Consider the following 16,193-nt stretch of genomic DNA (forward strand, 5'->3'; position numbering starts at 1 on the left):
AGAAAAGGCCATGAGGGCAGTGATAGGGGGAGCAGGCCACTTTGTGATCCCCTTGTCATCTGGGGTCGGGTGCAACCAGCAGCCCCTGAGCAGGCTATACCTCTTTAACCCACACCCTCAAAGCCCTTTAATGAGGCCCAGCCCAGGATGATGGGCATGCAGTCCCAATTTGCCCTTGGAATGTATGCCCAGCCTCAAGCAGGTCCAGTACCTTTTCATTCCTGGGCCTTTCGGGTAGAATGAGCTCCTGGAAGAGCTGAGGGCCCTGCAGGAGCTTTTGCTTTACAGGAGGGACTGTAGAATGGAGCTATTCCACCATGCATTGGGTTAAGGCCAGGTGGCAGAACATCATTGGGTCCTTCCTCCAAGTACCCCTCCGATAGGCTATGGGGCCCTGTGATCCACTGAAGACAGAAGGTAAGATGGGTAGGGTGGGATGGAGTGGGGCACGACATGGTGTTTTTACCTTACTCTGGAAATTTCCTTGAGCCAACTGTGAGATAGGTGGGGCTGAGACAACTCTGAGAGAAACTGCTATGTGAGAACAGTACTAACAGGACTGTGACTATCCCAAGGTCACCCAGCTGGCTGAATGTGGAGGGGGAAGGATCAAACCTGGCTTGCCAGATTAGAAACTGCCTCTTTTAACCACTCCATTAAGCTAACTGATATGTGACACCATATGGCCGATATGTGACAGCCAGCTTGGTGTAGTTGTTAGGAGTGTGGACTTCTAATCCAGCGAACCGGGTTTGATTCTGCGCTCCCGCACATGCAACCAGCTGGGTGACCTTGGGCTTGCCACAGCACTGATAAAGTTGTTCTGTCAGAGCAGTAATATCAGGGCTCTCTCCACTTCACCCACCTCACAAGGTGTCTGTTGAGGGGAGAGGAAAGGGAAGGTGACTGTAAACTGCTTTGAGACTCCTTCGGGTAGAGAAAAGCAGCACATAAGAACCAACTCTTCTTCTTCTTTACCAAGGACAGACATGTGATAGGGAGTTGCTTTCCCAACCAGACAAGGAGAGGGTAGGTGACAGGGTGCCTGGCACCCAGCAGAATATGGGAAATTAAGATGACGCAGCAAAGAATATAATTCCTCAAGTGTGCACTTATTTCACACTTTTACCTTATTCATCAAAGATTGGAGGACTTTGAGTTTGTCCTCTAGAACGGGGGTCATCAACCCCTGGTCCACAACCTGGTACTGGGCCGCGAAGGCCACGGTACCAGGCCGCCGGCTGCCGCACCTGCCTCCCCCCCACACACACACAGCGAGAAGGAAGGGAAGAGGCAGGCGTGGCCGCCGGCATGCTGGCGACTCAAACACGCATGCACGCAGTTGCTGCGCATGTGCGTTTGCGGCTCCTGGTGGTAAAAACGTGCATGCGCAGCAACCGCGCATGCCCGTTTGTGTGCAGCTGCTGCGCATGTGCGGAGGCTGTCCCTGACCTCAGAAAGGTTGGGGACCGCTGCTCTAGAAGGTGGAAGGTCCCTTGGACAGTACCCAGGACGATGCCCAAGTATGAGGCCCATCATATTATCCCAAGCTCCCTGGCCATTGCTTGAAATGTGGGCATGAAGTCCTTGCTGGTAATGTCCTTAGCAAATAAAAAGTTATTCTTGGAACTTGAAGCTTGGAGGCAAAAGTTCAGAGAATGGACTGGCAGGAGCTGGAAGATGGATTGTTTGTCACATTTTGCCATTAAAGCTTCGGAAGCTGGAGCTGCAGGAACACATTAATCCTCTTTTCCTATGTATCATGGAGAAGGATTTGGGTTCTTCTCCTTTGAAAGTGTTTAAGTAGAGGCTAGATAGTAATCTGACAGAAATGCTAATTTTATGAATTCAGGCAGATTGTGAGTGGGTGGGTAGGAAGGGATGTGCCAGTGTTTTTCTCTTGAGGCCCTTCCTTGCATACCCAGGGAATTGCTGAATGCCACTGTGGGATGGTAGGTGAATTTCCTCCAGGCCAGGCTGGATTCTGCCAGAGGCTGACGGATATCCCCCCCCTGTGTCCTTTTCTTAAGTGATCATTTTTGTAGGCCCAACATACCAGAGGCTGCAGACCAATAGTCACCCTTCTCCCCACCGAGATCCTCAGAGAATGAAGACTCACCCATTGTCCCAGTGCTCTCTGATTTATTATCATTCCCTACTGCTTGTTTGCAATGGTGCTGACCATCACCACTTGGCTGCACTTGTGTGAAATCCTTTCCCTGCTGCTGGGGGAACTTGAGCTGATGTCTGGTAAGACAACGCTGCAATGCTGCTTTAGCTTGGTCCTATGCCTTTGCAACGTCTGAGACAAACCTTCATTCTCCTGTTGTGGGGGAAGCAGGAGATGGCACCCTGAGCCCTTTGACCTGGTCCACCAGATGCACTAAGGTCTAGGAAAGGTCCTGCAAAAGGCCACTGCTATTTGCCCCCCTAATAGAAGACGGTCCCAACCCCTTCTTGGCTGCCTTCCCTTAAGGCAGCAGTCCCCAACCCCCCGTCCAGAGACTGGTAGCAGTCCGTGGATCAGTCGGTACTGGCCCATGGCTCCTCCTCGTCCTCCTCCCCTGCTGCTGCCTCGGGGGCTGCCCTGCCACTCTGCTGCCCGCTCACCTTTGTTGCTTTCCAGTGGCCGCCATGGCTGGGCTCCCCGTCGGCATGCCACTGCACAGCTGCTGATGGCAGCGCCCCCCCAGCGGGTTGTGGGAAGTCAGGGGCGCCATCGGGAAAGCAAGTGGAGCAGGGGCTCAGGCGGTGGCGACGTCCCTCGGCAAAAGACTACCCTCCCCTGGGCCTCAATAAAATTGTCAAGCGTTGAATGATCCCCAGTGATAAAAAAAGTTGGGAACCACTGCTTTAAGGTATAATTGTAGACCAGAATAATTTCCCAGTAGTTCCATTTCTATATATAAATTGCCTTGAACCACAAGGATATAACAGCCTTTATAAAGGCCAGATAAAAATGCTTTCATAAATAATCTGGTGCTTTGGGTGCTCCTAAAGATTTTCCCTCCACACTACAGAAATTAGTGACCTGAAATGTTTGTTTCTGAGACAACAGATTTTGGCTTCTTCTTGTAATTAGATTTCTGTAATGTGAACGCTGCTTGGAAAGCAGAAGTAATTTATATTGTTTCAAATGCCCTTTGCTCTAAAGACTGATGGAAGCCTGGTGTCAAACAAGCAGAGCTAAGACAAGAATCAAGCCAGTCACTGAACAAAACAGTATAACTATAGCTTGATTTGGCTGTTATAATTTTGGTCATCCAACCATACATTAAAGGCGATCCTGCTTTTGAGCAGCAATCGTAATATGTGTGGACAATATTAGGGCAGTACACAATCAAACTTCCATGTGCAATTAGAAATCCAAAGTTTTGAAAATATCCTTTCATACATAATGGAGCTGGAAAATATGTTTTTGTCCTTTGCAACCGCATATCTAGAGGATAATGGATAGCATGTGAAGCTGGGCCAGCCTTTTTCAACCTTTTGACCACAGAGGAGCCACTGAAATAATTTTTCAGGCTTTGAGGAGCCTCGGAAGTGATATCAGCTGGCCATGCCTCCCTCCCATGCTTCACCCGGAAATAACACGTCACTGGAAGTGCCATGTTACCAAAAGTGACATCACCACCTGTGTTAACAGGCAGGCTTGAGGAGGACTGAGAGGGGAGAGATAAATGGGAAGTGGTTAAAGGCAGAAGTAGGCATGCAGGCTCCACCCCCTCCTGGGCACAAAAACCATGAGAGAACTCATGCTCGGGACAGGGGAGAGGGGGAGCAATGAATCATAGAATCATAGAGTTGGAAGGGGCCATACAGGCCATCTAGTCCAACCCCCAGTTCAGCACAGGATCAGCCCAAAGCATCCAAGAAAAGTGTGTATCCAACCTTTGCTTAAAGACTGCCAGTGAGGGGGAGCTCACCACCTCCTTAGGCAGCCTATTCCACTGCTGAACTACTCTGATTGTGAAAATTTTTTCCTGATATCTAGCCTATATCGTTGTACTTGTAGTTTAAACCCATTACTGCGTGTCCTTTCCTCTGCAGCCAATGGGAACAGCATCCTGCCCTCCTCCAAATGACAACCTTTGAAATACTTAAAGAGGGGTATCATGTCCCCTCTCAACCTCCTTTTCTCCAGGCTGAACATTCCCAAGTCCCTAAACCTATCTTCATAGGGCTTGGTCCCCGATGGAAGTGGCTGGTTCCCTAGCTTGTGGCCAAGTCCATAAAGTCCATAAAGAAGGACAGTAAAGGCTCTGGACCGCCCCCCCGAGCTCCTGTGGATACAGGAGCTCCTGTGGATACATGGACCCCTGGTTGGGAATCCCTGAGTCAGACTGTCAAAATCATAATGACTGGGCTATATATGTCATAGCTATAAAGGTAGCAGAATAGAGAGCTCAGACCTTGGACACAAGAAACATAAGACAAATACGTGAACAAATAACAGTGCTTTCCTATCTAATTAAACAGTTCAAGTACAACATGACAGTTACCTCAGGAAAGAAATGGGAAGAAGGGTGATGAGAGTATTCACCCTGAGGCTAAAAGTATTGTCATTCAAGAACTGCACTATTATTGTCACCGTCAATGTTTTAAACATGCAAGGCTAACCCCTCTAACCTTCAAATGGAAAGTAATTGAGAGATGATCAGGCAGAAGGATCATGCTTTTAAGAACCCTGAAGGAAAATTGAATGGCAAATTGGGTGAACCAACGAACCCGCCCATTGTGCTCAAGTCTTTTTCTGTAGGCTATGACAAGCTCCTCTTGAGAAGTATACATGATGGATTTGATGTTATGAGCAACGTTTGCTCATGAAAAGAGTTGTCAGTTTGCCACAACAAGAAGGGCACAACTGATTGCGGAAGGAAGCTCATAACAAAATCCTACCAGTGATGTGACACTCCAGACGGCATTGTATATTTTTCTCAGCTCTGAATGGCAGTAGGCAAGAGGCCTGGGGGACAGGGGATTCCCCCATCCCAAACAGGAGCTTCACAGCCATGGTTGCAAAACTAGCATTATGCATTTCTTCAGGAATCTCTAAATATATGGCCATGTTTTAGATCAACCATATCTTCTAAAACTTATTTTAAGGCAGACCCATCTGCAGTGCTTAGGTTCCAAAAAAGGTGAAGCAGCTTAAGTTGCAAAAAAATTTCCTTGACATCCAGGATCAGCATCAGGAACATGAGCATTTTCTAGATTGTTGTTGTTGTTATGTGCGAAGTCGTGTCCGACCCATCGCGACCCCATGGACAATGATCCTCCAGGCCTTCCTGTCCTCTACCATTCCCCGGAGTCCATTTAAGTTTGCACCTACTGCTTCAGTGACTCCATCCATCCACCTCATTCTCTGTCGTCCCCTTCTTCTTTTGCCCTCGATCTCTCCCAGCATTAGGCTCTTCTCCAGGGAGTCCTTCCTTCTCATGAGGTGGCCAAAATATTTGAGTTTCATCTTCAGGATCTGGCCTTCTAAAGAGCAGTCAGGGCTGATCTCCTCTAGGACTGACTGGTTTGTTCGCCTTGCAGTCCAAGGGACTCGCAAGAGTCTTCTCCAGCACCAGAGTTCAAAAGCCTCAATTCTTTGACGCTCGGCCTTCCTTATGGTCCAACTTTCGCAGCCATACATTGCAACTGGGAAGACCATAGCCTTGACTAAACGCACTTTTGTTGGCAGGGTGATGTCTCTGCTTTTTAGGATGCTGTCTAGATTTGCCATAGCTTTCCTCCCCAGGAGCAAGCGTCTTTTAATTTCTTTGCTGCAGTCCCCATCTGCAGTGATCTTGGAGCCCAGGAAAATAAAATCTGTCACTATCTCCATTTCTTCCCCTTCTATTTGCCAGGAATTGAGAGGGCCGGATGCCATGATCTTTGTTTTCTTGATGTTGAGTTTCAAGCCAACTTTGGCACTCTCCTCCTTCACCCGCATCAACAGGCTCTTTAGTTCCTCTTCACTTTCTGCCATTAGAGTGGTATCATCTGCATATCTGAGGTTGTTGATATTTCTCCCTGCAATCTTGATCCCAATTTGTGACTCCTCTAATCCCGCATTTCTCATGATGTGCTCTGCATACAAGTTAAATAGGCAAGGCGACAGTATACAGCCTTGCCGAACTCCTTTCTCAATTTTGAACCAGTCAGTGATTCCATGTTCAGTTCTCACTGTTGCTTCTTGACCTGCATATAAATTTCTCAAGAGACAAATAAGATGCTCTGGTATTCCCATCTCTTTAAGAACTTGCCACAATTTGTTGTGCTCCACACAATCAAAGGCTTTAGCATAGTCAATGAAGCAGAAGTAGACGTTCTTCTGGTACTCCCTAGCTTTCTCCATGATCCAGCGTATGTTGGCAATTTGATCTCTAGTTCCTCTGCCTCTTCGAAATCCTGCCTGTACTTCTGGAAGTTCTCGGTCCACATATTGCTGGAGCCTAGCTTGTAGGATTTTGAGCATAACTTTGCTAGCATGAGAAATTAGTGCGATGGTGCGGTAGTTTGAACATTCTTTGGCATTGCCCTTCTTTGGGATTGGAATGTAAACTGACCTTTTCCAATCCTGTGGCCATTGTTGAGTTTTCCAAATTTGCTGGCATATTGAGTGTAGCACTTTTACTGCATCGTCCTTTAAGATTTTGAATAGTTCAACTGGAATGCTGTCACTACCACTAGCTTTATTGTTGCTCAGACTTCCTAAGGCCCATTTGACTTCACATTCCAGGATGTCTGGCTCCAGGTCAGTAACTACCCCATTGTGGTCATCAGGGATGTTAAGCTCGCTCTTGTATAGTTCTTCTGTATAATTTTGCCACCTTTGTTTGATCTCTTCTGCTTCTGTGAGGTCCCTACCATTTTGGTCCCTTATCATACCCATCTTTGCATGAAACGTTCTCTTCATATCTCCAATTTTCTTGAAAAGATCTCTGGTCCTCCCCATTCTATTGTTTTCTTCTATTTGTTTGCACTGTTCATTTAAGAAGGCATTCTTATCTCTTCTAGCTTTTCTCTGGAATTCTGCATTCAATTGGGTGTATCTTTCTCTTTCTCCCTTGCCTTTCACTTCCCTTCTCTCCTTAGCTATTTGTAAAGCTTCCTCAGACAGCCATTTTGATTTCTTGCATTTCTTTTTCTTTGGGATGGTTTTAGTTGCTACCTCTTGTACAATGTTGCGAACCTCCATCCATAGTTCTTCAGGCACTCTGTCTATCAGATCTAATTCCTTAAATCTATTTGTCACCTCCACTGTGTATTCGTCGGGGATATGATTTAGTTCATACCTGAGTGGCCTAGTGCTTTTCCCTACTTTCTTCAATTTAAGCCTAAATTTTGCAACAAGAAGCTCATGATCTGAACCACAATCAGCTCCTGGTCTTGTTTTTATTGACTGGATAGAACTTTTCCATCTTTGGCTGCAGAGCACATAGTCAATCTGATTTCTGTGTTGACCGTCTGGTGATGTCCATGTGTAGAGTCGTCTCTTGGGTTGCTGGAAAAGAGTGTTTGCTATGACCATTGTATTCTCTTGACAAAATTCTACCAGCCTGTGCCCTGCTTCATTTTGTACTCCAAGGCCAAACTTGCCTGTTATCCCAGTTATCTTTTGGCTTCCTACTTTAGCATTCCAATCCCCCATGATGATAAGCACATCATTTTTTGGCGTTGCTTCTAGAAGGTGTTGTAGGGCTTCATAGAACTGATCAACTTCATCCTCTTCAGCAGCAGTGGTTGGGGCGTAGACCTGGATCACTGTGATGTTGAATGGTTTGCCTTGGATTCGAACTGAGATCATTCTGTCATTTTGGGGATTGTATCCCAAGACTGCTTTTCCTACTCTCTTATTGATTATGAATGCTACTCCATTTCTTCTGCGAGATTCTTGTCCACAGTAGTATACCTGATGGTCATCTGAATTAAATTCACCCATTCCTGTCCATTTTAGTTCACTGATTCCTAAAATGTCAATGTTCAGTCTTCTCATTTCTTGTTTAACCACGTCCAGCTTGCCTTGATTCATGGATCTGACGTTCCAGGTTCCTATGGAATAAAAATCTTTACAGCATCGGACTGTCTTTTCGCCACCAGTTACTTCCACAACTGAGCGTCCTTTCGGCTTTGGCCCAGCCGCTTCATTCATTCTGGCGCTACTCGTACTAGCCGTCTGCTCATCCCCAGTAGCATATTGGACACCTTCCGACCTGAGGGGCTCATCTTCCAGCGTCATATCGTTATGCCTATTGGAACTGTCCATAGAGTTTTCATGGCAAAGATACTGGAGTGGTTTGCCATTGCCTTCTCCAGTGGATCACCTTTTGTCAGAGCTCTCAGCTATGACCTGTCCGTCTTGGGTGGCCCTGCACGGCATAGCTCATAGCTTCACTGAACTACGCAAGCCCCCTTGCCACAACAAGGCAGCGATCCTTGAAGGGGGATTTTCTAGATATCATGTACTAAAGCTTCAGCCATTTCCATCCTAAGGTCATTCTGTGCAAGTAAGTCCACACTGTTCCAACATTAGATACATGTGGAGTATTTACACATTACTGAATATTGCATCACCGCAATACTTACATTTCAGGATGTTTCTGTTTCCACTGGTAATAATTCTGTCCTGATAACCTTTATGCCTCCTCCCACTCTCAACTAACATCAGTGGAGATACATCTCCAAAAACTTTTTTTGAATGTTAGCTGCTTGGCACTTTTACGCCACGTTGATACCATTAAGCAGCAAATTTGTTTGGCAACATCCAGTTCCCAGACAGCCACTTGTACACCTCCAACTTCATTACTCTGAAGCCCAGTTTCAACTCATTCTACCCAGGAATTCCACGCTCTCCCTCTCAGATCCCCATGATCCCTTCAGAAGCAACACACTAACTGTTTATGCACTGGAGGTTTCATGCCAGGCTGCAGGCTGGAGTTTTAGTCATGGCAGGTTGCCCCATCACTTCCTGCACCCACATGGGGGAGCATTTGGCCCAGTGTGTCTCATCCACCTCCTATTTGTGCTCCTGCACAAGAGGTGGGGCAGTGAAGTTCTCAGTGCATAAACGGTCACTGAGAAGACACTAATTCTTCAGGCCCAGATGAGACAAGTAGGTAGGTAGGATGACATTTTCAAATGTATAAAAAAGACAACTGCAGCAGCTGTAGTAACTGGCAGGATGTCAGTGAGCAGGAGGAATCAACTGGGACATCAGAATGCCTTAATGATCTGTCCCTGAGCAGAATGCCACTGAGCCATATCAAACATACAATTTTAATAAAATGGTGGAACAGCAGTACTAATCACAAGGCAGAAATTGTGCGTCTATTTCACAATAATGGGTGGGGGAGGCCATTCCAGTAAGCCCATATAAGGAGGGACTCCTGGGAGTGTGTCCTCTTCTCCTCAGCTGGATTGCAGCTTCCCACCCCTCTCCCCAAGTTCATTTTCACTGTTTCTTTCAATTTGCATATTCATTTGGCCATGTTTTTCTTCTGTTGTATAGTTATTTGCCACAGCTTACAGTTATCTTAGTGGAGGTGGATCCTTTTGGGCTGCAGTCCACACGGCATGCCAGATTCCACCAAGATTGGGGGAGTCCGTAAGAGGCCGGGTACATGCTGAGCTGCAGCACCTCCCCAGCTGGGGAGGAGGCTGCCTCGCATTGTGAATGGCTGGGGGAATCCCTACTAGAGGCTGACACCCACAGGGCTCCTTTCTCATGCCTCCTCCCATTTGCACAGCAGGCCTGGTGGTTAGGGGGAGCTTGACCTGTGCATCGCTCAGTCCCCGCGAGGTAACCTGCTGGTATGGATGGCCTCCTTGTTGCTGACTGGCTGCAAGGGGACTGCAACGGTTCGCCATTGTTCATTTGCATAACAATGAAGTTGTAAGCCAAATTTAAAGCCAGACTTGATTGTGTCAGTATCCTTTGTATGGTCCATAATGTGTCCCCCTACTATGCAATGTAATACAATGTCAGAGTAGTTCAGCAGTGGAATAGGCTGCCTAAGGAGGTGGTGAGCTCCCCCTCACTGGCAGTCTTCAAGCAAAGGTTGGATACACACTTTTCTTGGATGCTTTAGGATGCTTAGGGCTGATCCTGCGTTGAGCAGGGGGTTGGACTAGATGGGCTGTATGGCCCCTTCCAACTCTATGATTCTATGAATACACACATACACACTTCAAAGTGAAATAGCAGCTAATACTAAAAACGATAAGCAGGTAAAAAGGTAAAGGTAAAGGTATCCCCTGCGCAAGCACCGAGTCATGTCTGACCCTTGGGGTGACGCCCTCCAGCGTTTTCATGGCAGACTCAATACGGGGTGGTTTGCCAGTGCCTTCCCCAGTCATTACCGTTTATCCCCCAGCAGCAAGCTGGGTACTCATTTTACCGACCTCGGAAGGATGGAAGGCTGAGTCAACCTTGAGCCGGCTGCTGGGATCGAACTCCCAACCTCATGAACAAAGCTTTCAGGCGGCTGCCTTACCACTCTGCGCCACAAGAGGCTCTAGAGGATAAGCAGGTACATTGTAAGAATTCTGTACAACCAACATTGTGAGAGGTCAGCAGTTCACCTAAATTCAAACATTTGACTCAGGAAGGACAGGTAATGTAACTAAGGTTGTTCTATTTAGCATATGCACATTTTTGTTAATTTTGTATTGCTGTGTAAATTTAAAATTTTTGAGAGATGTTGAAAAACAATCCTTTAAAAAAACGACAATTTAATTAGCCAGGTGGTTCTATTGCCAGTTGTTTTTATGTGTTACTATTGTGCTAAGTCATATCTCATTATATGTTTGGGACTTTTTGCATCTTTCAGAAATATTGTGGTGGAAAATGGCCAGTACTTTCTCACGTCTCCTAGCTGGTCGGAAAACAGCGGTTCTCTTTGCAACAGTAAGCACAGGTGCCTTGACCACAGGATTCTTGTTAAATCAGCAGAATGTGGAGGCTAGATTTCTTGAGAGAAAAAAAATGTTTCCTCCAAGGTAAATACTTTTATTTAACCTTCAAAGAAATGTGTATATTAGTTAAAGGACTCAAAGACTGATGGTTTGGTCTTTTTGACAAAGGTTCTGGGCAGCTTGGTATACTGGTTAGGCATTCCGACTTTTAATCTGGCGAGCCGGGTTTGATTCCACGCTCCCCCACAGGCAGCCAGCTAGGTGACCTTGGGTTCTCCATGGCACTGATAAAACTGTTCTGACCAAGCAGTGATATCAGGGCTCTCTCAGCCTCATCCACCTCACAGCACCTCACTGTTGTGGGGAGAGGAAAGGGAAGGAGATTGTAAGCCGCTTTGAGACTCTTTCAGGTAGAGAAAAGTGGCATATAAGAACCAACTCTTCTTCAGGCAAGAAACCTGAGGGTTGGAAAATCAGTCCAAAATCAAGGTTTGGACAAAACTGGACGAAATTATTTTTTAAAATATGCAGGTATAAATACCTTGACCTGAAGGTCATATCATCACCTACACATTGCACCGCTGGGAACTGATTCCCAAAGAGCATGTGGGTCAACAATTCAAATCAGAACTGTGTTGCAGGAGGCGAAGGGGCTTCAGCCTTCTCTCCATGCTGTTTTTTCAACTCATTGGGGAACTGCAGGTATACTCACTGACTGGCTACACAGTTAGCCCCCACCATGAGGTAAATTGTGTTACTTTCAGTTTGGACAAAGTTTGTGTGTGGGAGGCTGAAGACTCTTCTCCCTCATGCCAAAGTTTAGTAAGCTTCCTTGAGCTACTGTTGACAGCAGGAAAGGTATGATATAACAATTTTGATAAATAAATTTCTCATGCTTATTTGAAATAGCTATAATACATGGATGAGGTTTGTTGTGCACGATCTGACATTTAGAAAATGGCCATTGGAACTATAGTCCTTATAATATGTGCACACCATTTAAAAAAAATCCACAACAAACTGCTTCCTGAGTAAATATATTAAATTCCTCTCTTCTGCGAACAATAGTACGGTTATACAGAATTCATCAATACTGCAACATAAATAAAAGGTCTATGTTGAAAATTCTGCTTGAACCACAGTGATTTACATCAATTAAGGATTCAACTTGGTATGTTCGGACTTTGAATTTATCAGAAACAGACACCAAACCCCCCCCCCCCCATAATACTGAAGGTCATTAGTTTCCTTCCCATCTGCCTCCCTCCTCTACAGAAACCATCTCAGCTATTTCAGCTGGCAGACAGCATACCCCTGGGAAGATCTGTACGCTTGCTTCCACTACAAATTCCAGCTGCATACATGAGCCAACAACCAATCAAACTTTCCCATTTCCTGCTGTTTTCCTCAAATCCCCCGATCCACTGAAAAATATTCACCTTCACTCTTTGTTGTTGTTTTTGACATAGAAAGAATATAGACAAGTAAAATGCTGATTCTGTCCCCCTTTCCCTTCTTATACGCTCATGACCAGAAAAACAGAACCAAGAGTTGCTGATCAATATGGATGTTTTTAATTTCTTTTTATCAGTGCAGACTTTCCTGATCTTCGCAAACACAATAACTGTATGGCTGAGTGCCTCACACCAGCAATCTATGCCAGACTGAGGGACAGAGTGACTCCTGGCGGCTATACATTGGATCAATGCATCCAGACAGGGGTTGACAATCCTGGCCATCCTTTCATTAAAACAGTGGGCATGGTTGCTGGAGACGAAGAATCTTATGAGGTGAACCGTTTTTATCACATACTGTGATCATTTATTATGCTAGTCCATTTGCTACGCAAATATGTTGTTAGATGAATGCATATTAATCACACAAAGTGTTGTTATGAAGGGAAAACAAGACACTGGAGTATACACATTATCCAAGCCGTGTGGATAATGTTGGCTTTTCTTTTCTGTGGGATTTCATGTGGGTTCACTGAAGAGAAAATACCATTAAAGGTGCTTTTGATGTAGTGATATCTAGGATAATAAAGCACAAGCATAGGAGACAATATTTGTCTCCTGTAGCTTCTTTCTCTCCTGCTGATATGTTCAGGCTGAGACACTGTTGAATGAGATATTCCATCATAAAATATACATACCTATGGGCAGAGAGCATTGTATAAATTCATACATATTTTCTCCTGAACAATAAATATAAACCCAAACTCAGATGTGATATTTTGTAGATAATAGAAGAGTGTAACAATAAATTTAGTTTAGTATAGGCATAACAAAGGAATAAAAGTTCTTCTTAATAAAATGTTTTAAAATATTTATGCTCTGGTTTCCTGGATCCTAACTGAAAACACAACAGACTTTTATTTTATTTATTGACTTCATAACAAAAGACAACACCTCAGAGTCAGGCAGCTTTCAAAAATAAAAAGCATCCCAAATGAATGAGAAAATGCAGCATCTGTAGATTTCTTGCCCAAATTATGCAACAATACAACAATATTTCTCTGCTCCCACCAGCTATCTATAGTAAAGTTGAACAGAGCATAGCTCTTTCAGATATGGGAAGAAATAATTGCTATAGATTAAAAATAAAAAATTAAATTAATTAATTAAAAAAGCCTGTTTTATGCAGTTCACATTGGTCAAAACAGATGCAGTGCCTGCAGGCAAACCACATGGCATAAACAACTGCAGTGTGGTGATTAGTGGGAGGTTTAAAGTCAGGACTCCACTGAGTATGCAACCATGAGGCCACTCAGCTCCAAACCAGGTGTTCCACCTTCCTGGTAGGAGCTAAAGATTTGCAGACTACAACGAACAGCTTTCCTGGAGAAAATGGTAGATTCTGTGACTTCACAAGGATGGGGTCTAAAATTCCCTTCCTCTGCCTACCCATAGGTCTGCTCCAGGGTGACTGGCTTCCTTCCTCCCTCTGTGGCCATGGCAAAGCCTGCTCCTTTCCCCATACCTTAACCAAGTGAGGAGGCATCAGAATGGCAAAATTCTATTAATGCTGTAATTGCTAAAGATATATGCCATAAATCGAATAATTTGCTATCTGTGCAAAGGATATTTCAATGCATACATTTGCATACTCAGAAGCCAATTTGACATCAAAGCAGAAGTACTAGATGAAATAGACATCTTAAAAATAAAACAATTTGGCTGAAATTGTGGACAGATCCATAAAAGCTGCTGGGCTTCAGTGAATAACCTCTTGACTAGGATTGCCACATTCAAATTTCTGCTCAGCTACAGAGATGTAAAGTTTTTTGGGGGGTAGGAGAGCAAAAATCAAAATATATGCAATTCTTACATACAGGAGCAATCCTAAGCAAGTCTACTAAAGAAAGAAGTCCAGTGTTATTCAATGGGGCTTACTTTCAGGAAAGTTTCTTAGGATTGCACCTTACATACTGAAATCTATTTTATGAACACAAAATGCACCATGTTTTATGTAGCATGTAGAATAGTATTATTCAGTACATTTATAAAATTTAATAAACACAAATACCTTTATTTTATTTTACCAGAATGATACTTTTAAATATGGCTCATGCTGGAGAAGAATCTGAGACTATTAAGACATTTTCAGGTTGAGAAAAACAGGGCAATTTAAAAACAGAGCTAATCAACAAGGTTCTGGAGAAAGAAGAGGAGGGAATTTGTGTCGGTGCTCAACAACATTCAACTCCAACTAGCTAATTAGTATAATTAAAAGAAAAACTTAGTGATGGGGACTATAATTTTGCAGAGGACTGAAAGAGCTTAGCCCCATTCTAGCATAACACTTCTTTATTAATTTTTTTCATAGTGATATATGGGGGGTATTGTGAAAGTGGCAGTCCTGAATATACAGGGTTCCCAGGCCAGTTAGGAATCAAATTAAGAATCAAAACCTTGAACTTGATTTAGTCTCCAGTCTGAAGCCAGTGCCACTGGGAGAGCACCATCCTTCTTACATCTTCATCCAATGTAATTTCTTTATAGACACAACTTTCCCTGTGATTCTGTTTATCATTTCACACAATTGTAAGATATGGTTAGAGGAATGCTTACAAAACCTAGGATATAAAAATTTATCTTGATGATGCTATTTAGGAGATGCTAATCTAAAGCAAAATAGCCACTAATCCTCCCTTGAATCTACAGGTATTTTCTGAGATTTTTGATCCAGTGATCAAAGTGAGACACAATGGCTATGATCCAGAAGCCATGAAGCATCACACTGACCTGGATGCCTCCAAGGTAGGATCCAGTTCATTTAAAATATAGGCTTGCATTTGAAGTGAGTTCTTGGGTAAGAATAGTAGTTACGAGGAATTATCAAAGTCTTGATAATGTCCTCCAGTTAGATATATGAAATATATTTGTCCATTTTTTTAAATTAGGAAAGCAACAAATTCCGAACTTCTTTCATTTGCTTCTCTGCCAAATGTGTTTTTCTAATTCCCAACCTCACCTACCAGACAAAAGGTTACTTTCCTCCAAGTAGGATGCAATATAATGATAATATCCTTTCACAATATTGATAAAATAAGTGTACCCATTTGAGATAAAATGTACATGCAATTCTCAGCTGATGCTTGCGAAATTTTTACCTATTCATAATTTAAAATCATTTTCATGTTCACAGAACTTTTTCTCTGTTCATTTCCCTAGAATGGAAAACTTGAATATCCAGGTTCATTTGTATCCAAAGAGGACACTCTTGTGCATACAGCTTTTACAGTCTTCTTCTTCTTTTATGCATGATGCAAACTCATTTTCTAAATATTTTTGGCAGATCACACAAGGGCAGTTTGATGAACGCTATGTCTTATCATCCCGTGTACGGACTGGTCGCAGTATTCGGGGACTGAGCTTGCCTCCTGCTTGTTCTCGGGCAGAAAGGAGAGAAGTAGAAAATGTTGCAGTCACTGCTTTGGCTGGACTGAAAGGAGATCTTGCTGGAAAGTATTACAGCCTGACTACTATGTCTGAGAAAGAGCAACAACAGCTGATTGATGTAAGTACAATTCCCAACATGAGATTTTAAGTAAAAATCTGTGGTTTCATATTTTTAATATTGTATTTGAGAATGAGATTTTCCATGTCCGAAGACATGACAATGACCCCAATCTCTATATAAAGAAATCAGTACTCAAAAATGACAGTCAAAATGGAAAGTAAAAATTTTATTGGATGATCTCCCTTGCTGAGATTTTGGGTGTTCTATGGATGTATAGTGAAAACTTGAAAACTATTCAGGCACAACGTCTGGGAATATTTTACAAT

At 43.8% G+C, this 16,193-nt stretch overlaps 1 protein-coding gene across 1 annotated transcript in view; it reads left to right on the plus strand.

Annotated features, from left to right (window-relative positions):
- CKMT2 (creatine kinase, mitochondrial 2) overlaps window positions 1-16,193 on the plus strand; it is a 40,799-nt gene that overhangs the window by 9,177 nt on the left and 15,429 nt on the right. The window contains exons 2-5 of the mRNA XM_077347493.1: window positions 10,821-10,989; window positions 12,497-12,695; window positions 15,069-15,164; window positions 15,703-15,924. Coding sequence (XP_077203608.1) covers window positions 10,821-10,989; window positions 12,497-12,695; window positions 15,069-15,164; window positions 15,703-15,924 — 686 coding nt within the window. The remainder of the gene's footprint in view (window positions 1-10,820; window positions 10,990-12,496; window positions 12,696-15,068; window positions 15,165-15,702; window positions 15,925-16,193) is intronic.

This window comes from Paroedura picta, chromosome 7 (assembly GCF_049243985.1).
Source record: "Paroedura picta isolate Pp20150507F chromosome 7, Ppicta_v3.0, whole genome shotgun sequence".
Lineage (NCBI taxonomy): Eukaryota > Metazoa > Chordata > Lepidosauria > Squamata > Gekkonidae > Paroedura > Paroedura picta.